This window comes from Phodopus roborovskii, unplaced genomic scaffold (genome assembly GCF_943737965.1).
Source record: "Phodopus roborovskii unplaced genomic scaffold, PHOROB, whole genome shotgun sequence".
Taxonomy (NCBI): domain Eukaryota; kingdom Metazoa; phylum Chordata; class Mammalia; order Rodentia; family Cricetidae; genus Phodopus; species Phodopus roborovskii.
In genome coordinates, this window is record NW_026126480.1 from 55,377,188 (window position 1) to 55,400,585 (window position 23,398).

Here is a 23,398-nt window from a genome sequence, read left to right on the forward strand (position 1 = left end):
CTGCAGTCTGTTCTATTTTGGGTGGTAAATAATACTTAGATGGCACCTCAGAATTCTCCCTTTGTAACAGCCAGCCAGGTCTTTTGGGCTGCTGCTGCAGCTGTTGCTGGGTAGAGATTTTTTTACTGGTCTGGTCTGTTCAGTAGCTTTCTTGCAGTTATAGCCCACCCTTAGAAGTTCCTTAACAAAAGGTTTTCCCCTTTGTCCTTAATCCTTATGGTGTGGAGGCAGGGCCTGGCCACCCTCTTTGACCTTGGCTTCACCTCATTGCTTCCCTCACAATCTTGGTTTCCCTGGTAGGCTCATTGGGTGGTTAATTAGCTCTTTGAAGCTCTGGAAGCAGCAAAGTGGCACTATGTGGGTTTTAGAAATACAATCAATAAATGACTTAACCACGGCTCAGCTATCCTCGGTTTTGCGGGTGGTGTCTAGTGTGCTCCTGTGGCCCCTTCATCCTGCTGCCAGCCTTTGTTACAGTTTCAGAGAGCAAGCTTGAAGGCCCAGCTTTAGCGAGCACTTGTCCCTGCTGGTAGGAGGTAGGAAACACCCACTTGGCCTATGGCATCTTAGGCAGAAAAGGCCCTGTCAGTCCTATTGTGTCAGGACTGTGCCTCATTTGATGCAGTTTCTGATGATGGCGGCAGTAGCTGCACCCCTTGATGCTGGGCAAGGGACATGCCAGGTAGAAAAGGTCAGCCTGAGGTCTCTTTATTCCTGAGACTAAGATAAGTATACAACGTTGGTCCAGGTAGGGAGGCCAGGTTTCTGGTTAGAAACATAAACAACTCCAAGTTAGTCTGGGTTAGATGCACTTTCAGGGTTCTGGGAAGTAAACTACCCTGATCCTGAGTAAGGGTGAAATACAAAGGGTAAAAGAGGATAAGGATATGTAGAATAAATGATGAATCCCAGAAAGGCCCAGGAGGAAGTCTGACCAGCATGTGTAGCCTTTAGATTTTGGCAGGGGTGTCCAACCTTTTGGCCGTGTCATGATTTCAAGTGTGTTGGGCTGTATTCATGGCTGTCTAGCTGTGTGCTATTCCCTGGGTTGGAATAGAAAAGGAAGTGTGAGTGGGTAGGAGTTGGGTTGATAGCAGGGATGAACAGGTCTGAGGATGTGTGCTGTGCTTGATGGGTAAGGTGTTTTGTGTGTAGCAAAACTGAGCAGACTTGGCGATAACAGGTTTAACATGGCCTCAGCATGTTGGCCACAATTGAGGTATGAGTGGTAGTATGGATGACAAGCTTTGGCTCTTGGTGGATGCCTGCCAAGAAGCTAGGCTCTGGCCACTGCAGCCCTCCTGGAGACAGTGCAGGCCACAGCAGTAGAAGCAGGCTAGAAATCAAGAAATGGTAGTGATAGAACTTCAAATGCTGCCAATTATTAGGGCCTGTGTTTGGTTCTTAAAATCTGAAAATGCCAGTACAACTGGATGTGAAGACCCTTTAATTCCAGAACCTGAAGGTAAAATCAGGAAGATTTTTGAGGCCATTTTAAAGTTTTAGGCCATCCAGGGCTACATGATAAGACCCACCAAGCGTATATGGGTCACATAAATTATCAGTGGTGTCTTAAGAGTTTCTATTGCTGTGAAGACACACCATGATCATGGCAACTCTTACCTCAAAGCTTACTCTCACAGGGACATTTCTTCCAACAAGGCCATGTACAAGCCACCTAATAGTGCCACTTCTGTGAGATTATGGGGGAGAATTATCTCAGAGTACCACAGTGGGTTTTTTTATTAAAAGTACCAAAAAATTGGGTGAGCATGGATGGATATGAGATAAAAATGAAACCCTCAAAGAACTAATAAATCCAAATGTGAGCTGGGCAATGGTGGCTCACGCTTTTAATTCCAGCCTGTATCTCTGAATTTGAGGTCATCCTTGTCCGCTGATCCAGTTCCAGGACAGCTCCCAAAACTACAGAGAAATCCTGTTTCGAAAAGCCATGGGGAGTGTGTGTGTGGCATATGGATCCAGGTGTGATTAATAGTGCTGGGGAGATTGGAGACAGATTTCCTGCAGCTCACTGGTCAGCTGATCTAGCCTAAGTTGTTTAGGTTACTGAGAGGTTGTGTTTCAAAGCTGGTAGACTGTTCCTGAGGTGGATGCTGGGAGCTGTTTGTTCCCTTGTCTCTACATGGACCCACACACCCATACACACTGAAAATAGCTTAGAAGCATGTGTTTTGGCTAAAGTCCCCAAGGTCCTGTTTTCTATCATCCCCATCACTCCACTTTTAAACCTGGACATGCCCGTACTGTAATTCTAGCACTTAGGAGGTGGGAGAAGGATGATCAGAAGGTCATAAAGGTGGTCACAGAGTTGAAGGCTAGGCTAGGCTTCATAAGATTCTGTCTTTATTTGTTGGTTTCTCAAGAAAGTGTTTATTGTTTTGGAGCCTGTCCTAGAACTCGCTCTGTAGATTAGAATGGCCTTGAATTCAGGCATCCACCTGCCTCTGCCTCCGGAGTGCTAGGATTAAAGGTGTGTGCCACCAACACCTAGTCTCTCAAAAAAAATTTTTTGACGGTCCTAAATTTTTTGGGTATGTTTATTGGGTATGAAATTTTACAAACATCGCATATGTTTGTAACAGTGGAGCTGCAGAGTGTTGCACCTTCTCCAGGCCGCTGATAGTGTGGTGGAACTTGTGGCCCTTTCCAAGGCCATGGCTTTTGCGGGCAGCAGATGTCAGCCCATGCATTTCTGTGTGTTTGTGGACTGGTTTGGTGATCCACTGGGTGTCAGGGTTCCTTCTTAAAGCTTTATGGAATGGATCAATGAGGATGACCTCGAAAAACTTATACATGGAATCTTCACCAACCCAATAAGAATTGAGGACTCTCAAAGCCCTACAATGACGGCTAGCTCTCCTGGCAACAGACTGAAGGCTTCGGGCAAACTTTAGCTGGTTAGCACCATGATGAACGGGCTTGCCGTAAGTTGCACCCTTAGGAACTGGGCGTTTGAGGCCACCACGGTGGACACGAATCCTTGTACTCCAGCCTTCCAACCTTCAATCAAGCTGGGTGGGGCGGGGAGTCCTGTGCAGCACAAAGCTGGCAGTATTGCCAGCACCGGACCCTCAGCAAAAAGCGCATCACATCACATTGGACTGCTTCTTCCTCCATTGCCCCTGGATGCACCCACCTTGGCTCACCTGCCTCCCTGATGGATGCTGCCAGAGAAAAGGCCTGTCTCAGTATACAGTGTCCTTCCTGCAGGCCAGAAGAGGGCACCAGATCTCATTATAGATGGTTGTGCGCCACCAAGTGGCTGTGGGAACTGAACTCAGGACCTCTGGAAGAACAACCAGTGCTCTTAACCTCTGAGCCATCTACCTCTCAAACTAAAATTTGATGAACCAAGCTTGTGCATGATTTTGATCCCAGCACTTGGGAGGTGGAGACAAGTGGATTCCCAAGCTCCAAGCCAACCTAGGTTATATAGTTTCAAGTCAGCCAGAACTATGTAGTAGTGTAATCTGCCTAAAAACCATTATGATGAACCAGACCATTGTGTTTTGGTATTTACTGCAGTGGTTCAGTAGGAAAGAGAACTTGCTATGTAAGCACAAGGGCCTGACTTCAGATCCTAGGAACACATGCACCCTTAATTTAGCTGTTGGGACAGGAGAAAGAGTGGAGTGCTTGCTGATCACCCTAGCTCTAGTTTCAGTGAGACCCTGTCTCAGGAACAGGTGGAGAGTGATGAATAGGATTCCTCACCTCTAGCATGCACAAAGAAAAAAATCAGGAAGGCTCTAAAACAATACAAACTGACACCTGCTCTTTGCTCACCAGAACTGGATGGCAAGACTATGGTTGATGTACCACATACTCGGTCACATGACAAATCAAAAGCTGGCTGTGGGTGTGGAAGACAGCCATGTAGTGCTGGAAGTACTGTGCAAGCTGATGGGAAAGAATTGTCACCAATTTTACTGAGCTATGGACTCATGCAATAGGAACAAATGTCAGAGGTAATTAACCACTTTGAAACCTGAGACTTCACAGGAAGAAATTCACATCTGGTGATGTAAGCTGAATTAAATGCTCATGGTTAGGGAGGTTGTAGGCCCCACTGGGGAGGTGACTACTGTAATTTGTGAAATGGATTGTATGGTCTCATCAAACTGCCCTCTAAATACTTTTGGCTATAGGTTAGTGTTGAGGTCTTTAATTCACAGAGATCTGCATACCCCTTGAGTCCTGGAATTAAAGGTATGTGCCACCATGCCCAGCCTATTTACTTTTATATGTGTATCCATGTATGCCATGTGCCTTGGTTGCCCAAGGATGGCAGAAGAGGGCATTGGATCCTCTGGAGGTGGAGTACAGGTGGTGGTTAGCTAGCTGCCTGACAGGGGTCTGAGTCCCCAGGAAGAGCTCCAGTGTTCCTTGACTACTGGGCCATTTCTCTAGTTCATAAGCTTCATTTTGCATGGGTCTGAGGGGGCACAGTGGAAACTGCAGATATTCCTAACTAGTCAAAATGCTGAGGATAAGTGACTTGAATGCTCAGTCATAAATGATATATTCGTTTTACCCCAAGGAGAAAGAGGGAACAGAGTATAGGAGTTGGAGGATAGAATGGGGTGACATTTTCGGGGCATGGCATGGCTGTGGCAGCCTTGAGCTCCCAGCAGCTGTGATTACCTGCACAAGATTGCCCTTGCCAACATCCAGTCATGGAAAAGGGAAGAGATTCATAAGACCCTACTCCTCCAAGATGGGTAGGTAAACGGTTGCTGGGGGAGGGAAGGGACATTTTCTACAGTGTAGCCACTAGTAAGAAGCTCCTCACTACTGTCTGTAACTCCAGGATCTAAACTCATACAGTCACATGTATAGGCAAAACACCAATAAAAGAAAGATTTGGGGAGTGAATATGATCAAAATACATTAAATTCATGCATGAAAATATTGAAAGCCATTATTACACATAATAATGCTAATAAACATTGAAAAATGTATGAAAGACTAAAATGTGTCTGGCAAGATGAAAGTAGAGGTGGGAGTGTAGCTCCATGGTAGAGTGCTTGCCTGGTACTGAACAATATAGAGAAAAATATCGGTGCTGTACTCCCACCGTCTGTGTAAGTTCCGTTTTCATCTTGGCTTTTGTATTTGATAACTTTGTTCCTGGAAACAGGAATAGGGCACTGTGCCCATGGTAGGGGCAGAGGCAGAGCTTAGCTTAAAGACTTGAGGTTAGGCCACACACTGAGCTGTTTGGGAACTCCAGAACCCCGCCTGCTGGAGGTCAGAAAGTTCTCAGAAACAGCTTGGCTGTCCCAGAACCCGGTTCAGTAGCACCCTATAGCTATCCAACTCCTTGGCCCTCAAAGTAGAACACCCAGTTCTCCCCCTCAGTTAGCTTGCTATACTGGAGGCACTGGTAGCCTTTGAAATAGCTTGAGGACCTATGTGGTCCTGTCAAAGTTTGTAGGCAACAGCTGATGAAGCAGGATTTATTTATTTTGGTTTTTTGAGACAGGGTTTCTCTGTAGCTTTGAAGGCTGTCCTGGAACTCACTCAGTAGACTAGGCAGGAATTTTATTCAAGAGGATATATACATTGGATAAAGGAGTCTAGGATTCAGCTGGTTAAAACAACCAGCTTAAGGACACAGCATGATAGTATATGAGCAGCAAACACAGCTGAAGTCTAGAAGGGAGAGTCTGAAGGACTAGGCTGTAGAGGTGAAATGGAGGAAAGGGACAGAATAGGCTTTTGGAAGTCACAGGACCAGGACCTAGCACACAAAATCCTTGTCCACTGTATAGCCTGGGTGGGAACAGGAGGAGAGAAAGCCTCCAGTCACCTACCCACTTAGCAGTGGGTCATGGGGAGACCTCAGTGCTGGTATCCAGGGGTTGGCTAGTTTGTTGGGGTTGGTGGTACTAGAAAGTGAGGACAGGTCCCAGACAAATGCTCTAACACTGAGCCATATCCCAGCCCTCTTTATATTATTTTGAGATTGCATCTCAGTGATTTGCTCAGGCTGGCCTTGAACACTTGTAACGCAAACAAGGCTTGAACTCCTGGCTAGGTGCGGTGACACAGGCCTTTAGCCCAAGCACTTGGGAGGCAGAGGCCATGTGGTCTCTTAGTTCAAGGCTAGCATGATTTACATAGTAAGTTCCAGGACAGCCAGGGCTACAGAGTGAGACCCTTAAAATAAAAAAATAGAAATATAAAAAACAGGAAAAGATGAACTTATGGTCCTGCTGTGGCTGAGGCTGCACCTGGAGGTGTCATGAACTGCATGCTGTCTCACCCATGCAGACCCACAGGACTATAGTTCCCAGTAGCCCCTGCTTCAGGCTGCAGCCTCAGCCAAAGCTGTCCTGTAACCTGACTATCCCTCTGGAAAAGGTCACTTCAGAGCTCCTTGAGGGACAGCAACAGGAGGAAGCTCAGAGCACTGTGCTTTGGTGGGGGTGGGGTGAAAGCAGTGGCCCTCTGTCTTAGGCATCCATCATTCCCCACAGCAGTCCCTGCAATACAGGGTCTTGCTCTTTATTTTCTTATTTAACTTATTTTTATTTTATGTTCTTTTTGTGTTTTGCCTGCACATAAGGTCTGTGTGAGGATGTCGGATTCAGTTGTGAGCTGCCATGTGGGTTCTGGGAATTGAACCTGTGTCCTCTGAAAGAGGACCCTTGGCCTCCCTTTTCATAGCTGTCCACCTGCTTCTGAACTAGCAGCACATTCTCAGCTCATAGCTTCTTTTGCCCAAGCACATGACTTCACTTGTGCACAGGTGTCCCACCCAGGTGAGGAATGGCTATGTCCAGCTCTACAGAAGTAGAAGGCATTGCATTCGAGACAAGTGTCACAAGCAAGCCTGCTGCTCTGTGGGAAGGAGAATGTGTCTTGTACTTGTGACAACCCCTTGGCCTTTGGGCGGTTTTGTTTTGATTTTTCAAGACAGGGTTTCTCTGTGTAGCTTTGTAGATCATACTGGCCTTGAACTCCCAGAGATCTGCCTGCTTCTGCCTCTGCCTCCCAACTGCTGGGATTAAAAGCATACGCCACCACCACCTGGCTCCCCTTGACCTCTTTAAGGAGGGTTCACAATCCGGTCCTACCTTTTGTCTTTGCTGGACAAAGAGCCTAGATTGGATAATATCACAGACAAGGTCTCAAACAGAATGTTTTAGGTAGTCCAGCTCTTTCTGAAGTATCCTGTCTTCAATCCTCCAAAAGCAAGAGGCCAGAAGAAGGCTTAGGAAACCTAGAAGAAGTGGGTCAGCTGTGAACCCGCCCCTCCCTTATTCCTCCCTCCCTTCCTCTCTTCTCTCTACTTGCCCCCAAAATAGCTCCCTGAGCTTCAAGGCCAAGACCCTCCCATGTCCGGGGAGGCGTGTCATGCTGCCCTGAGCCAGGCTTTAAATCCCCTCACAGCCAAGTAGCTCCACTCCCTGGCTGGAGGCACCGAGGCCAAGTCAGTCTGTCTAGTCCCGCCTGCCTTCCTGCAGCCATGTCCAGACCTCTTTCAGACCAGGATAAGAGAAAGCAAATCAGTGTTCGCGGCCTAGCCGGAGTGGAGAATGTGTCTGAGCTGAAAAAGAACTTCAACCGCCACCTGCATTTCACCCTGGTCAAGGACCGAAATGTGGCAACCCCGAGAGATTACTATTTTGCTCTGGCCCACACCGTGCGAGACCACCTCGTGGGACGTTGGATCCGCACACAGCAGCATTACTACGAAAAGGACCCCAAGGTGCTACAGTAGGGTACACCCTGTGTGGGAAATGAGCTGGGAGTGAGGCCTGGAAGTGAGCTGTTTATTCCTGAGGCCCAAGTTCTCTACAGCAAACTAAATTGCTGTTTTAGGATCCTGGGGATGGAGGATCTAGGGGTGCTGGACAGAAAGAATACTGAGGAGGGAGACCCAGGGTGCTCAGGGTAGGCAAGCTCCTTAGATACATGCCAGACAAGGTTGGAGGGGACTGCTGGGGGCCAGGAAATGTATCCCCCCTGTTGCCCAGTTTGGACCTGGCATGGAAGGACATATTATCAAATGTGTGCATGGCACAGTCTGCTTGTGCCACAGGCAAGGCAAGGCTGGGGCAGCTGGGGCAGCAGGTATCAAGTGTCTGGTAGGGTCATTGGTAAATGTCAGGAAACTAAAACCCCACAACAGGAGTGGGGGAGGGGCAGGACGGGACCTAGGAAATGGGGAGACTGGGCACCCTCAGCATCTTCAAGCTTCTGTTCATCTCTGGATGGAGGCTTGAGGTGAAGGCAACAACAGTGCATGGGCAGGAGATGGCAGGTCCAGCCCTGAGTCACTGTGTGACCTTGAAAGTGACTTTTTCCTCTGGGCCTTGGCAATGCCTTCTGGGGGAGCACTCAGAGGTGCTTCTCGTGTTCTGACTTCCTGATGGGCTACATTAGGAGGGGTATGTACTTCAGAAGGGTACCACTTCTCACAAACACCTTAATTCCGGAGACAGGCCTGGCCAGCCTCCTTCTCTAGAAGAGGAAACTGAGGCCAGATGGAAAGGCATTTCAAAGGAATATAGGGACCAACACCTTTCTTGTCTACTAGACCCCAAATCTGAGTGGCTCTTCTGAGCAGGGGGAAAGGAATTGGTGACAGAGATGAGATGTGCTGGAGCCTGGCAAATAAGACAGGAGGCTTCGAGGTCCAGACTCAGCTGTGCCTGGGTGAATGTCAGTGGGTGGCCCTGACCCCTCTTCCCTGTCTCTGGGCAGAGGATCTACTACCTGTCTTTGGAGTTCTACATGGGACGGACACTTCAGAACACTATGGTGAACCTGGCCTTGGAGAATGCCTGTGATGAGGCCACTTACCAGGTGGGGGAAGCACTTTAGGTTGGGGGTTCCCATGCTGGCACTTTGGCCTGACCGCTGCCACGTCTTCTCTCAGCTGGGCTTGGACATGGAGGAGCTGGAGGAGATCGAGGAGGATGCAGGGTTGGGTAATGGGGGCCTGGGCCGCCTGGCAGGTGAGTACACAGCTTGTGGGGGTGGGGCAGAGGAGCCCTTCTTGTTAGATTCCTGATACCCACTTCCCTGTACCCCCAGCCTGCTTCTTGGACTCCATGGCTACACTGGGACTAGCTGCCTATGGCTATGGGATCCGCTATGAATTTGGGATTTTTAATCAGAAGATCTGTGGGGGCTGGCAGGTGAGCAGCCCTAACCCCATAGGTCCCTCACTTGGTCATCCACCTCTGGATACACTCAGAACCCACCCCAGGTCCCCCAGACAAACATTTTTGCTTCAGAGCCAGCTGGTGACCCCCGGAACAGGTGGTCCACCCCTGTGGAATGCTTAGGACATACTATGTCCTGCTGAATGACTCACCAAGCCAAGGCACTGTTCCTGCCTTGTTCCAACACTCACAGTACAATACGTGAGTCTCTGCAACTCATGTGGCCTATGTTGTTCCCATTGGCCCTCTAGATGGAAGAGGCTGATGACTGGCTTCGCTATGGCAACCCTTGGGAGAAGGCCCGCCCTGAGTTCACGCTGCCTGTACACTTCTATGGCCGAGTGGAGCACACCAGCCAGGGTGCCAAGTGGGTGGACACACAGGTGAAGAGGAAGATGGGTACAGGTTCTGGGGGGACTCAGTGAGAGGCAAAAGGGAGGAGAGCTCCTAGCAAAAATAGAACACGGGGAACAGGCTGAAGGCTCTTGAACCTACTGTCATTTTACAAAGGAGGGCACTAAGGCTCAGAGAGGATAAGAGGTCACATAGCCAGAGCTGGGAGATATTAGGATTATCAGGGAGGCCAGGCAGTGTCAACCCTGGAAGGAGGAGGGAATTGTCCCTGCTACCCCAGAATGCTGCCCTGGCCAGCTCCTGTTTCCAACACAAGACTTAGCATAGCAACTGTCTGCTGTGCTGGGGACCTGATAAAGACAACAGCTCAGAGAAGGAAGCAGGAGAGGAAATGAGGCCTCTGGGGTGGAACTGGCTGCACGGAGCTCCTTAGACCTTCAGAAATGATGTTTATTGCTCTTTCATCTAGGGCCCAGTCAGTGCTGCTGCTGTACATGCCAGGTGCTCCGGCAGCCTGGCACCTGTCTGCTTCCCTTTGGTTTTCAACCTGGTGTTTGTGGGGTTGGGTAATGGGGGTCATTGTCCCTCTCACCTGCATTGAGGGTGTTAATACCTCAGGGCCAGGCAGTCCTCTGGAGGTGACCCTGGCATCTTGAACCCAGGTTCCCCCAACCCTCTCTTGAGTCCAGTGTGCTCTCACATGATCAGGCCAGGCTGTGGAGTAGCCATCAACAGAGACCCACTTGGGGTTCAGCGTCTGTCACTCCCTTCCCATAACCCTCATGGCAGTCTAAGGAGGCAGGTGTTGGGATGTCCAGTGGGGATGTTGGAGAGGTCTTGTTTACTTCTCTGCAGTGCCAAAGAGTGTACAGTCCTTGCACCTGCTTGACAAGTGTCTTACCCTGAACTGCATCCTCAGCCCTCTTTCTTTTACTTGACACAGGGCCTCACTAAGTTGCCCAGATTGGCCTTGAACTTACCCTGTAGCCTGGGCAGGTCTTGAATTTGTGATACTCCAGCCTCAGCCTCTCCAGTGGCTGGGATTCCAGGCCTGCACCAGTAGGACCAGTCTTCTCTTCTTTTTATAGATGAGGCCCAGAGGTTCCACAGCTTGCTCCTGGTAACCTAGCTAGTAAGCTCTGTGTTGAAACTACAGTCTGCCTCAGGCACTGGCAGAGTTCAGTGCCTGTGGCTTGAGCTTTAACTCTTGGTTGGGGAGGCCCCACAAACCAAACTCCAGCACTGCTCTCAGGACGGGACCCTGGTGGCCTGTCCAGCTTCTGACTCAGGCACCTCCTATAGGTAGTGCTGGCCATGCCCTATGACACACCTGTGCCTGGGTATCGAAACAACGTTGTCAACACCATGCGGCTCTGGTCGGCCAAGGCACCTAATGACTTCAACCTCAAGGACTGTGAGTCCCTCTGCTGGTAGCTAGCCGTTTTAGTTAGCCCTGTGTGGCTCATGCCCAGCCCCAGCCTCACCCCAATCCACTTTGTTCCTCAGTCAATGTTGGTGGCTACATCCAGGCTGTGCTGGACCGAAACCTGGCTGAGAACATCTCACGTGTCTTGTACCCCAATGATAACGTGCGTTGCCCTTCAGTCTGGAGGCTGGAGAGGGACAGGGGAGCTGCTGGGGGTGGGGACCTTTGCAACTGTCCTAGTCCCACTGTATTGCTGTCCCTATGTGTCCTATCAGATCCTTCGAATCCCAGGGGAGGGGTGGGGCATGACATTTCTTGGGAGCTGTTTCCCTGGGGAAACATCTATGTCTTTCTGATACCATCTACTGCCCTTAGTTGGTGGGGCAAAGACTCCTGGGTCCAGAAGATGGGGTCAGTTTAGGGTTTGGGACATAGTGTAGTAGGGGTCTCCTGGTCTCACCCACAGCAACTTTGGGCCTCACACCCTGTCATCCCAACTATGCTCTGCCTTGTACCTCCCTTAGTTCTTTGAGGGGAAGGAGCTTCGACTGAAGCAGGAATACTTTGTGGTGGCTGCCACCCTCCAGGACATCATCCGGCGCTTCAAGTCCTCCAAGTTTGGCAGCCGCGACCCTGTGCGCACAAACTTCGATGCCTTCCCGGATAAGGTAGCCTGCTGGCCCGAAGGCTTCTGTCTCCCCATTTCTTAAGTCCCATGGCCGCCTCCTTCCAGCCTCACTCCACAGTTGCGTGGAGGCTGCATGAGTGTGGGGGAATGGCTTGCTCAGTGTCTTCCCTCACCAGACATAACACTCTAGCTTGCCTTCTCAGTCAGCTGCACCCTACTCCAGCTGTCACCGTGCCTAGCCCCAGCCCAGGCACAGAACTACATTTGGCCTTTTAGGGGCTCTGAAGGGGCAAGGAGCACTCACAACGGTCTTGCTCTAGAATCCATCCTGACTTCCCACTCATCCCCACAGGTGGCCATCCAGCTCAATGACACCCATCCCTCTTTAGCTATCCCTGAGCTGATGAGGATCCTGGTGGACCTGGAGCGGCTGGATTGGGACAAGGTAGGTTCCACTCTATTCACTCTTACAGGAGCCACTTTGCCTCCAGGGTCTCCTTTCCAGGGTGAGGTGGAAGGACAATAGGGAGCTGAACCAGGACTATGGACCAGAAAGCTGGTTGAAACCCAGCTGGGCTCTGGCGGGGCTGCAAGCTACACAGCCTGTGGAGAGCATTTCTTGACTTCCCTCCTTGTGTGTCAGGCCTGGGATGTGACAGCGAAGACCTGTGCCTACACCAACCACACAGTGCTGCCAGAAGCCCTGGAGCGCTGGCCAGTGCACCTCATGGAGACGCTGCTGCCCCGGCACCTGCAGATCATTTACGAGATCAACCAGCGCTTCCTTAATGTGAGCTGGGCTGGTGTGGGAGTGGGCCCTCAGCCTTGAAGTCAGGAGGCCTATGGGCTGACTCTGGGGCGGGGGACTGGAGACTAAGGTTCCTGTGTGGGGATCCTGTCTTAGCTCTGGACTCTTTTGGGCATACAGCGGGTGGCGGCCGCATTCTCTGGGGACGTAGACAGACTGCGGCGCATGTCACTGGTGGAGGAGGGCTCAGTGAAGCGCATCAACATGGCACACCTGTGCATTGCTGGCTCTCACGCAGTCAATGGTGTGGCTCGCATCCATTCGGAGATCCTCAAGAAAACAATGTGAGCCTCTCCACAAGCCACGCCCACACTACTCTTCCGCCTTGCCCCTTCCCAAGGCATCAAACAGGGTCTCCCAGGCTGATCCCTCCCCTGAGTGTGTCAGTTCTAGCCTTCCACTCTGTTGTCACTCAGGGCAGTTTTAGTAGGAAGCATCCATAACGCCGAGTCAACAGTGACACATTCTTAGAACGCACTAGCCCCTTTCTGGTACAATCCTGTTCCAGATGATCCCCTCTTACCCGCAGCACCCAGGGCTGTACCTGCATCCAAGCCTCTTTCAGGAAAAAAATAAAGTAGGGGGCTGGGTGGGAGGGCTCTGCAGAGGTGAATGGTGACCCTCACTCAATCCCAACCTGCAGCTTCAAGGACTTTTATGAGCTGGAGCCTCATAAGTTCCAGAACAAGACAAATGGCATCACCCCTCGTCGCTGGCTGGTCCTGTGTAACCCTGGGCTGGCAGAGGTCATTGCTGAGGTGAGAGGTCACTGTATGGCTGATAGGATCGATACAGGTCACTACAAGACAGTCCAGTGGGTAGTTCGCTGTACAAAGGCTACAGTCCTGTACTCTGTTCCCAAGACTGGTGTCCACTAGAGGAAGAGACACGGCTTTTTGGGGGATGAAGGGGGGGCGTTGAGACAGGGTTTCTCTGTAGCTTTGAAGCCTGTCCTGGAACTCACTGGTAGACCAGGCTGGCCTCGAACTCACAGAGATCCGCCTACTTCTGCCTCCCAAGTGCTGGGATTAAAGGTATGTGCCACCACTTGGCCAGGCACTGCTTTCTTACTTGAACAAGCTTGCCCTATGGTTAATGGAGGCCTTGGCTACAGAGGCCAACCTGGTGGAGTTCAGTTTAATGTTGTCACATCTGAAGTGAGACTTTGACGGGGCAGATATCTGGTGGGAAGGCTGGAGGTCAGGAAGCCTGCTGGGTCTGGTGGAGCAGCCACCAGAGAGCTCAGTGTTAGTCAATGTAGGAGGAAGACGAATGTATTTTTACAGTGCTCTGGCTAGGAGGCTTTGGGAAGAGAAGTTCGAGGTGGAAGAGTCTATCTAGCTAGCCTGGAGGAGGGAAGCCAGGATGGGGTGGTGTTAGCCGAAAGCTGTCTTCCCACAGCGCATTGGTGAGGAGTACATCTCAGACCTGGACCAGCTGCGCAAACTGCTCTCCTATGTGGATGATGAATCCTTTATCCGTGATGTGGCCAAAGTGAAACAGGTGGGGAGGACTGCAACCTGGGATTCCTGGACCCGGGCTAGCATCTGAGAGGATAGGAGTAGCAGCTAGAGAGCCCATCTCCCCTAACAGACTCAGCCATTGGTGAGAATCAGTGGTGAAAGGCAGCATCTACTATCATTGAGAGAATGCCAGCATAGATTAATAATGTCTGCTGTGGTGCAGGGGTTGAGAGAAGTACTATTGGCAAGCTGCCTATCATCTGCTTTCCTGGGCCTGAGTTATTGGAAAACAGTGGGGCAACAGGGTTTTTTGTTGTTGCTTGGAAGCTGAAGCCTGCTGGTGATCCCTCTGTCTCCTCAATCTGCAGGAAAACAAGCTGAAGTTCTCTGCATACCTCGAGAGGGAATATAAAGTTCACATCAACCCCAACTCTCTCTTCGACGTCCAGGTGAAAAGGATTCATGAATATAAGCGCCAGCTTCTCAACTGCCTTCACATCATCACCCTGTATAACCGTGAGTGGCTGGGACCCACCTGACTGAATCCCCAGCTCTGGGCATCTCCCAGTGCACCACCAATGGCTGGGTCAGTGTCTCCTGGAGTCTGGTGACTACCCTTAGCATGTGGTGTTATTCCCACATCTTAGTTTCATTTCCTATTGCTGTCATAAGATTCCCTGACAAAAGCAATGAAGGAGAAAGGGGTTTATTTGGCTCAGTGTTCTAGGATACAGTCTGTCACTGTGGGGAAGTCAAGGCAGCAAGGGCTTGAAGCAAGAAGTCACACTGCATCTACAGTCAGGAGTATAGAGTGAGAGCAATGGATTAACCTATGCATGCCAGTGACTCTCTCTCTGAGACAGAACTTCACTAAGTAGTCCTAGCTTGCCTGGAATTTACTCTGTAGACCAGGCTGTCCTTGAGCTCACAGAGATCTGTCTGTCTCTGTCTTCTGCATGCTAGTGCTGAAGGCATGCACCATCATGCCAGAGCCTCCATTCTTTTATAAATTTTACTTTACATTTACTTATTGTATGTTGTGTGTATGTGTGCTTGCCATGATGCAGCATGCCTGTGGAGGAGGACAACTTTCAGAAGTTGGTTTTCTCCTTCCCTTTGTGTATCAAAGATTGAACTCAGGTCATCAGACTTGGCAGCAAGGGCCTTTACCTGCTAAACCATCTTGGTGTCCCTACTTTCTCCACTCTCATACAGTACAGAATCCCCTATTCAGGGAAAAGTGCCACCCACAATGGGCATGATTTCCCACATCCATTAATATAATCAAGACTGATATGGCCAAAGGCCTGCCTTCCCTCCCCAACAGGATTCTAGATTTTTTCATATTAACAGCATTAACCATCATACCCCACATCACAAAACAAACTGAGGTTCAGAGAAGGAGACCTGACAGACACAGAACAAAGTGACCAGGCCAGGCAAGCACTGTCCATGTCCCAGCCCTAGCCCTGGCTGCCTCTAGTGGCGAACACCCCTGATGGCTCTCTTCTCCACAGGCATCAAAAGGGAGCCCAATAGGTTCGTAGTTCCAAGGACTGTGATGATCGGAGGCAAGGTGAGAAACCTAGGGCAGATTGGCCCTGGGGCTTGAACATATGCCTGGGCGGTCACAAAATCAAGGTGTGGGAGTGCTGAAGTGCTGACCCCAGGCTGCCCCATAGGCTGCACCTGGGTACCACATGGCCAAGATGATTATCAAGCTCATCACTGCCATTGGGGATGTGGTCAACCATGACCCTGCCGTGGGAGACCGCCTCCGAGTTATCTTCCTGGAGAACTACCGAGTTTCACTGGCTGAGAAAGGTGGGTTCCACAGTGGCTGCATGAAGCTCAGACTTGCTCAGTCCTAGAGGAGGCAAGCTAGCTTTTCCTGGTCTGAGGTCAGGATAAATAAGAAATTAGAGGGGCTGGAAAAATGGCTCAGAGCTAGCTGCTCTTCAAAATGGTCTGGGTTAAATTCCCAGCAACCCACATGGTAGCCCACCTTTTTTAATTCCAGTCCTAGGGGAACTGATGCCCTCTTCTGGCCTCTGTAGGCACTGCATGCATGTGGTACATACACATGCTGGCTGTTATTTAAAGTTTTACTCTTTGGCTCTTTGGGGAGGTCATCACCCAGCTTCCAAGTAAACCACACACGGAGTTTTATTATTGCTTGTTTTTTTTTTTTTTTTTTTTTTTTGCCAGCTTTCTTTAACTTAAATTATCCCATCTACATTTTGTCTCGGGCTTTTCCTGTTCTCTTTTGTAAATCTTACTTTCACTCTGTGGCTGATTGGGCGGCTGGCACCAATGTCGTCCTCCTCCTCTTGTTATCTCTGCCCCCTCTTTTTTGTTCCTTCCTCTATCCTCTCTGCCTGCCAGCCCCGCCCATCCCTGCTCCTGCCTCGCTTTCGGCCATTCAGTTCTTTATTAGGACCACTAGGTGTTTTATTCTGGCACAGCAACACAGTTTTACAGAGTTGAACAAGTACAATATAAACAAAAGTCACACACCTTCAAATAATGTTCTAACAGCTGACAAAATGCCTATCCACTAAAATACAATAAAAACATTATTTTAAAAATAATAAGATGGAAAACACACACACACACCCCATACCCCTCCAACACACACAGCACACCCCCCACACCATATCACACACACCACATACCCACCCACACACACAGACACACACCCACCCACACACCCCCCACACCCTACACCTCCACACCCCCACCACACACACATCACACCTCCCCACACCCCCACGCACACACACCCTCCACACACACACACACACACCCTACACACACACAGACATACACACACCCTCCACACATACACAGACATACACACACACCCTACACACACACACACACACACACAGAGACATATACACACACAGACATACACACACACATACCCTACACACACACACACAGACATACACACACACACACACACACCCCACACACACATGTACAAGGAAACTAAACAAAACCCAAAAAATATAGCAAAGAAAAATCATATCGTGTGGTCCACATAGTGAATTGCAGGTTAGCTAGGGCTATATGATGAAACACTATTAAAAAGCAACCACAAAAACTGGAGGGCAGGGTTCAGGTTGGAATTGATGAAAAGCATTGGGTTGAGGGTGAGAGACTGGGATGTTAAAATCTCAGAGGTTGGGGTATAGAGGTGCCTGAATCTGTCTAGGACTCAATTCAGACTGCCAGGGCTGTCCCTGGGACTGACCTTGTGTTCCTACTGCCACTCTGCAGTGATTCCCGCTGCTGACCTCTCAGAGCAGATCTCCACCGCGGGCACCGAGGCCTCAGGCACTGGCAACATGAAGTTCATGCTCAACGGGGCTCTGACCATCGGTACCATGGATGGTGCCAATGTGGAGATGGCAGAGGAGGCGGGGGAGGAGAACTTCTTCATCTTCGGCATGCGGGTGGAGGACGTGGAAAGGATGGACCAGAGAGGGTATGGGTATGGGGTCAGGAGCACCAGAGTGCATGGTTCTCAGTCAAGAGGCATGCTGGGAGAGGCTGGCCAGCCTGTGCAACATCTTAGGACTGCCTGTGGGGAATTCTGGAAAACTTAAAAGGGAGCTTGTGGCAAACAAGGTTAAAGAAAAGGAAGTAACAGGACAGAAGGAAAAGAAAGTAGAAATTATGAAAGATATAATAATATCGTTCTGACGTTGGAAGTAAAATTGAATCATTGACTCTCTATCTGGACACCATGGCAGAAAGAGACAAAGGCTTATCTTAAGCAAACACTTTCTTGGTATTACACTGGACTTGAACTTAAAGAGCTCTGCCTGCCGCCTCAGTGCTGGGATTAAGAGCATGTGCTAGCATAACAAGCTTGACACTACATTTTAAGTTTTAGTTAATTATTTATGGTTAAAATGGAGACTCAACTCTGTTCTTGGAATTCCTGGGCTCAAACAATCCCTGTGGCCCTGCCTTTTAAGTGCGTGATTGCTATAGTTGTGTACCTAGATAATATAGAGTTCTATTACATAAGTATATATATGTATATTTTAAATATTTTATGTGCATAGATGTTCTGTTTGCCTGTGTATCTGTACATGGCATGCCTATTTGTACCTATACAGTCTAAAAGAGAGCATGGGATTCCCTGGAATTGGAGTTACAGATGGTTGTAAGTTGCCATTTAGTTGCTGGGAATTGAACTCCGGTCATCTGGGAGAGTAGCCAGTGCTCTTAACTACTGAGCCATCTCTCTAGCCCCCATATACATATTTTTTGAAACAAAGTCTTTCTTTTATTTATTTATTTATTTATTTATTTATTTATTTATTTATTTATTTATTTTCAAGACTGGCTTTCTCTATGTAATCCTGGCTATCCTGGAACTTACCATATAGACCAGGCTGGCCTCAAACTTAGAGGTCACCTGCCTCAAGGTGTGAGCTAGTACTGCTCAGCTGAAGCAAGGTCTTTCTATGCAGTATAAATGTGTATTTTTTTTGAGACTCAGCCTCTCTGGGTAGTAAAGGCTACCCTCTAATTTACTGTGTAATCCAGGATAGTCTTGAACTTCAGCTTTCTTCCTATCTCATCTTCTAAGATTCTGGGATTATAGGTCTGTGCCATCATGTAGTCTTAGGGATTGGACCAGGGTTTAAGGCATGCTAGGCAACACTCTATATTGAGCTACATATATAGACCTCTTCTCTTTTTTAGACTTATTTTATATGTGCAGTGTTTTGCCTGAATGTGTGTCTGCATAGCACATACATGCCTGGTGCCCTTGAAGGCCAGAAGAGGGGTTGGATCCCTGGAACTCAAATTATAGGTGATTGTGAGCTGCTGCTAGGTGCTGGAAAATTAGGTCCTCAAAAGAACAAGTATTCTTTTAACTGCTGAGTCATTTAGCCAGTTCAAATGTGTTTTTGTTTTGTGTTGTTTGTGTTTGTTTTGTTTTTGTTTTTTGAGATAGGGTTTCTCTGTATTGCTTTGGAGCCTGTCCTGGCACTGGCTCTGTAGACCAGGCTGGCCTTGAACTCACAGAGATTCACCTGCCTCTGCCTCCTGAGTGCTGAGATTAAAGGCTCAAATGTGTTTTTTAAAAATAGGATTTACTTGTATTATTATTTGTTTGTGTGTACTCCATGTGTGCAGGGGCCAGAAGAAGGTGTGGACCTCCCGGGGCTAGAGTTATAGATGGTTGTGAGCCAATTGTTGTGGATGCTGGGACAGAACTCAGGTCCTCTGAAACAGCAGCAAGTACTCTTAACCATTAAGCCCTTGCATTGTGAAAATTTTAAATAAGAATAACATGGGATGAGGAATAATTCTGCTGGTCAAGTGCCACTTATACCATAAGCATGAAGATGCCTGTTTGATTCCAGAACCCACATAAAAAGCCAAAAGTGGTCCCAGCTCTAGGGAGATAGAGAAAAGAGGCCAGCCAACCTAGCCTACATGGCAAGTTCCAGGCTGGTGAGAGACCCTGTCTCAGAGATGCAAGGAACTTGAGGAACACCCAAAGTTGACCTCTGACCTACACACACACACACACACACACATACACACACACACACACACTACATGGTCACTAACTAGAAAAATATAAGGCTGGGAGATGTTTCATTAGATAGTGCTTGCTATGAGGACCAGAGCTTGGATTCCCCAGCATCCATATAAAAGCCAGGCATAGCAAAGACAGGAAAACCCCAAAGCAAGCCAGCCAGCTAGGCTAGCTGAAATTTGCTAACTCAGAGCCCAGTGAGAGGCCATGCCTCAGGAAATAAGAGACATCCAATGTCTGCCTTTGGCTTCAACAAACACATGCATACATACACACATACACACCACAACAAAAATGAGAAATATAAAACATCAAAGAAAATAACGGGCATCCATAATCTCACATGTCTCATGTAGCCTAGGCTGGCCTTGAACTCCTTTCCTCTGGCTTCCACCCAGAGCACTGGAATTACAAATGTGCACCACCATACCAGTCCCTACCATTTGTAAATGTTTATTTAGTGTTCTATGCTACATCCAAGCCTTATTGGTTTTGTTACTGTTGTGGCTTTTAATGTTTTCTTAGCCTTTATTTTGTTATTTGTATGGGTTTTCTGCCTGCATATGTCTGTATGCCATGTTCAGGTAGTACCCAGAGGCCAGAAGAGGGTCTTGGATCCCCTGGAGCAGAAGTTACAGACAGATGTGAGCTGCCATGTGGGTGCTGGGAATTGAACCCAGGTCCTCTGAAAGAGCAACTTTTGAAGGCTGAGCTTTTCTCCAGCTTCCCAGCCAGCTGTATTGTAACCAGTTCCAACTGACCAGTTGCTGTAAACATTACTACAGTAAGCAACCCTATCCATCAATCTGATTATTCCCTTAAGAATTATTAGGCGCCTGCGCCTGATGGTGATGGTGTCACATGCCTTCAATCCCAGTACTCCAGAGGCAGAGGCAGGCAGATATCTGTGAGTTCGAGGCCAGCCTGGTCTATAGGGCAAGTTCTGGGACAGGCTTCAAAAGCTACAGAGAAACAAAACCAAAAAAAAAAAAAATTATTAGGTAAGCCAGATGTTATGGCTCTTGCACGTAGTCCCAGCGCTTGGGAGGCAGAGGCAGGAAGGTCAGTGTTGAGTTCAAGGCTAGCCTGGTCTACACAGAAAATTCCAGAATATCCAGGACTATATAATGAGACCCTATCTTAAAAAAAAAAAAAGTTATGCTATAGCCACTGCCCAGCCCACTGTTGTATGTAGTATGCTAAACAAATTGTTCTCTATGTGGGGGAGAGATTTTTGGATTAATATTAGAAGGTGAATATTTGTGGATCAAAAAAAAGTTCTTGGGCTAGGCAGATGGCTCAATAGGTAAAAGTGCTTGTGGTGTTTAAGTCTGGTGGTCTGAGTTTGGATGCCCAGAACCCATGTAAAAGCAGTAGCACAACAAGCATATGTAATCCCAGCAAACCTGTAGGGAAAGGGAGGCAGAGACAGGAGACTCAGAAGCTGGCAGGCCAGCTAACTGTCTTACACAGTGCCAAAGAGAGCTGTCTCAGAATCAAGGTCAAAAGGTGATGATCCCCACCTAGATTGTTCTCTGACCTCCACATGTGTGGTGAGGCATGCTCACCATCCCCAACACAGAGACAAACAAAACAAAACACCCCCAAAACAACAACAAAACAGAAAAACGGGCAATGGTGGCCGATGTCTTTAATCCCAGCACTTGGGAGGCAGAGGCTGGTGGGTCTCTGTGAGTTCAAGGGCAGCCTGGTCTACAGAGCCAGTTCCAGGACAGTCAGGGCAACTCAAAGAGACCCTCTCTTGAAAAACCAAAAAAAAGGAGAGCTGGCATTTGCTGCTGAAAGGGCTTTTTCCTAGAAATTCCTGACTTGCAGTGAAGTATGGTGGCACACACCTTTAGTTCCCACACATTGGACAGAGTGTGACGCCATTCTGGTATATCTGGAGAATTCTAGGCCAGACAGGGTTATGTGGCAAGATACTGCCAAAGGAAGAAAGAAAATTCCAGATTTTGTTTTCTTGGCCCTAAGATGCATTTAATGAGATCTGGGGTGTTGAAGACTTCAGACAAATTCTGACTGCAGAGAACTGGGTGGTGCCAGTGTGGAGGCTGTGCACAGGCAAGGAGAGTCACAAAGTAGGGCACAAGGGCCTGGGGTCACTGTGGAAGAACTCTGTTGTTGACTGTAAGGGGACAGTGAGCCAGAGAAGGAGGGAAAGTGCTCTTTGTGGCAGGGTTAAGACAGCAGGTGGATGGATGTTACCTTGAAAGTGAGAGAAAGCTGGCACTGGCCTACAACGAGCTTGGCCTGATTATGTGAGTTTAAGGGTCACCCCTGAGAATATGCCTGCCAGAGGTGGGCTTGGGATTGTGGAAGAAGATTTTATTTATTTATTTATTTGTTTGTTTTGGATGGAACCCAGGATCTCCCACATGCCTGGAAAGCTCTCTGCCATTGGAAAAAACTGTCCTTGCCTGGAGCCAAGACTTGTCTCTTTTTTTTTTTCCATTGCTAAAATTATAGGTGTATGTTTATGTGTGCATGGATACACTGAGCCATCTCCCCAGCCCCAGATTTGTCTTTTCTGACTCCTTTGGGCCTAAGTATCTTCATCTACAAAGTGGGTGAAGAAAAGCTGAGTGCAGTGTGGCAACTGTGGAGGACCTGAGCCTCGGGTCTTCCCAGGTTTTCTTTGGGAAGCTGGGGACCCTTTGCAGGGAGTTGACCACAGGTGTGCTCTGGCAGGTACAATGCCCAGGAGTATTATGATCGAATTCCTGAGCTTCGGCAGATCATCGAACAGTTGAGCAACGGCTTCTTCTCCCCCAAACAGCCTGACCTGTTCAAGGACATTGTCAACATGCTCATGCACCATGACCGGTGAGCTGGCTAGCAGGCTGCACGGAGGCTCATGGATGAACAATGGCTTGGGTGGGTGGGAGGCTGCCTGGGGTTGCAGCTTCATTCACTCCAGTTGTCTGCTGCACCAAGGACTTGACCCTTAATCTCACAGAGTTCTGGCCTCTCCATTCTCCTCCAGGTTTAAAGTCTTTGCAGATTATGAGGAGTACATTAAATGCCAGGATAAAGTCAGTGAGTTGTACAAGGTGAGGGGCCTTGGGCCAGGGGCTGGCCCAGCTTTGACTCTGGCTGAGATGGAGAAGAATGGGGCCAGCCTGCTAGCAGAGTGAAACTAGAGATTCCCTTCCCGTTTTCAGAACCCAAGAGAGTGGACACGGATGGTGATCAGGAACATAGCCACCTCTGGCAAGTTTTCCAGTGACCGAACCATTGCCCAATATGCCCGGGAGATCTGGGGTGTAGAACCTTCTCGCCAGCGCCTGCCAGCCCCGGATGAGAAGATCTGATCTCCTACACCAGACCCCACATCTGCCCTTGACTCTGTTTGCAATTCCTGGGATCAGGCTCACTTTTCATACAGAGGGTGGGCCCCTGGAATTACTACTCTACCTTTCCCTTTTTGGAACCCTCTTTTACCAGTCTCTAGGTCCTGATGCCCAGTGTGACTAAGAACATTGCCCCCTTCTTTTTCCTCAATATCCTACCCCTCCTATTTATGAATGGGGTCTGACCAAGTGCACCCACTCCCCAATAAATTGACTCTCCTTGAGCTTTCTTATTCTCTTTTCTGTTGCGAAATATTTTTAGCTTTTGGAGAGCTTAACAGCTGCTGCGAAACCATCTTATTATTCCCCCCCCCCAACACACACACACCACACACACCAAAGCAGGTGCATCATCTGGGGGGAGAGTGGGGCGGTCCATAGGCGGTTCCTGGGAGTCAGTCCCTTTTCCCTCCACGCCTCTCTTCCCAGCGCTGTGTCCATACTAGGTCAGCGGCCAGCTTAGTTGGTCGGGGGCGGGGCGTCTGTCTGGGTGGGGCTCACCAGGTCAGGGAGTCGGGATTTGGGCTGGAGCCTCCCGGACTACAGAGCATACATGCTGTTAGGGGAGGGTCC

At 48.9% G+C, this 23,398-nt stretch overlaps 1 protein-coding gene and 1 pseudogene across 2 annotated transcripts; one reads left to right on the plus strand and one right to left on the minus strand.

Moving 5' to 3' along the window:
* Window positions 1-2,578: 2,578 nt before the first annotated feature.
* On the minus strand, window positions 2,579-5,125 carry LOC127227829 (60S ribosomal protein L15-like; annotated as a pseudogene).
* A 2,299-nt stretch (window positions 5,126-7,424) lies between these two features.
* On the plus strand, window positions 7,425-23,058 carry Pygm (glycogen phosphorylase, muscle associated). Of its 2 annotated transcripts, none has more exons than XM_051193724.1 (20): window positions 7,425-7,741; window positions 8,740-8,841; window positions 8,915-8,993; window positions 9,073-9,176; window positions 9,455-9,586; window positions 10,860-10,971; window positions 11,064-11,146; window positions 11,508-11,651; window positions 11,964-12,056; window positions 12,255-12,401; window positions 12,540-12,703; window positions 13,063-13,177; window positions 13,821-13,922; window positions 14,251-14,398; window positions 15,400-15,458; window positions 15,565-15,706; window positions 17,168-17,375; window positions 22,164-22,298; window positions 22,459-22,525; window positions 22,637-23,058. In XM_051193724.1, the coding sequence occupies exons 1-20, from the start codon at window positions 7,499-7,501 to the stop codon at window positions 22,784-22,786; spliced, it is 2,529 nt and encodes an 842-aa protein (XP_051049681.1). In that variant the 5' UTR covers window positions 7,425-7,498; the 3' UTR covers window positions 22,787-23,058. The 2 variants fall into 2 exon arrangements, with proteins under 2 accessions (XP_051049681.1, XP_051049682.1); XM_051193725.1 differs by lacking the exon at window positions 7,425-7,741 and adding an exon at window positions 8,225-8,379 and having other exon boundaries at window positions 8,742-8,841.
* The last annotated feature ends 340 nt before the right edge of the window (window positions 23,059-23,398 follow it).

Excerpts from the sequence above, each read along its gene's own strand:
- Pygm (XM_051193724.1), top strand. The coding sequence starts at position 7,499 with ATGTCCAGACCTCTTTCAGACCAGGATAAGAGAAAGCAAATCAGTGTT. Across the intron at positions 14,399-15,399 it reads CATCATCACCCTGTATAACC|GCATCAAAAGGGAGCCCAAT; the intron begins GTGAGTGGCTGG and ends TCTTCTCCACAG. Across the intron at positions 15,459-15,564 it reads CTGTGATGATCGGAGGCAAG|GCTGCACCTGGGTACCACAT; the intron begins GTGAGAAACCTA and ends GCTGCCCCATAG.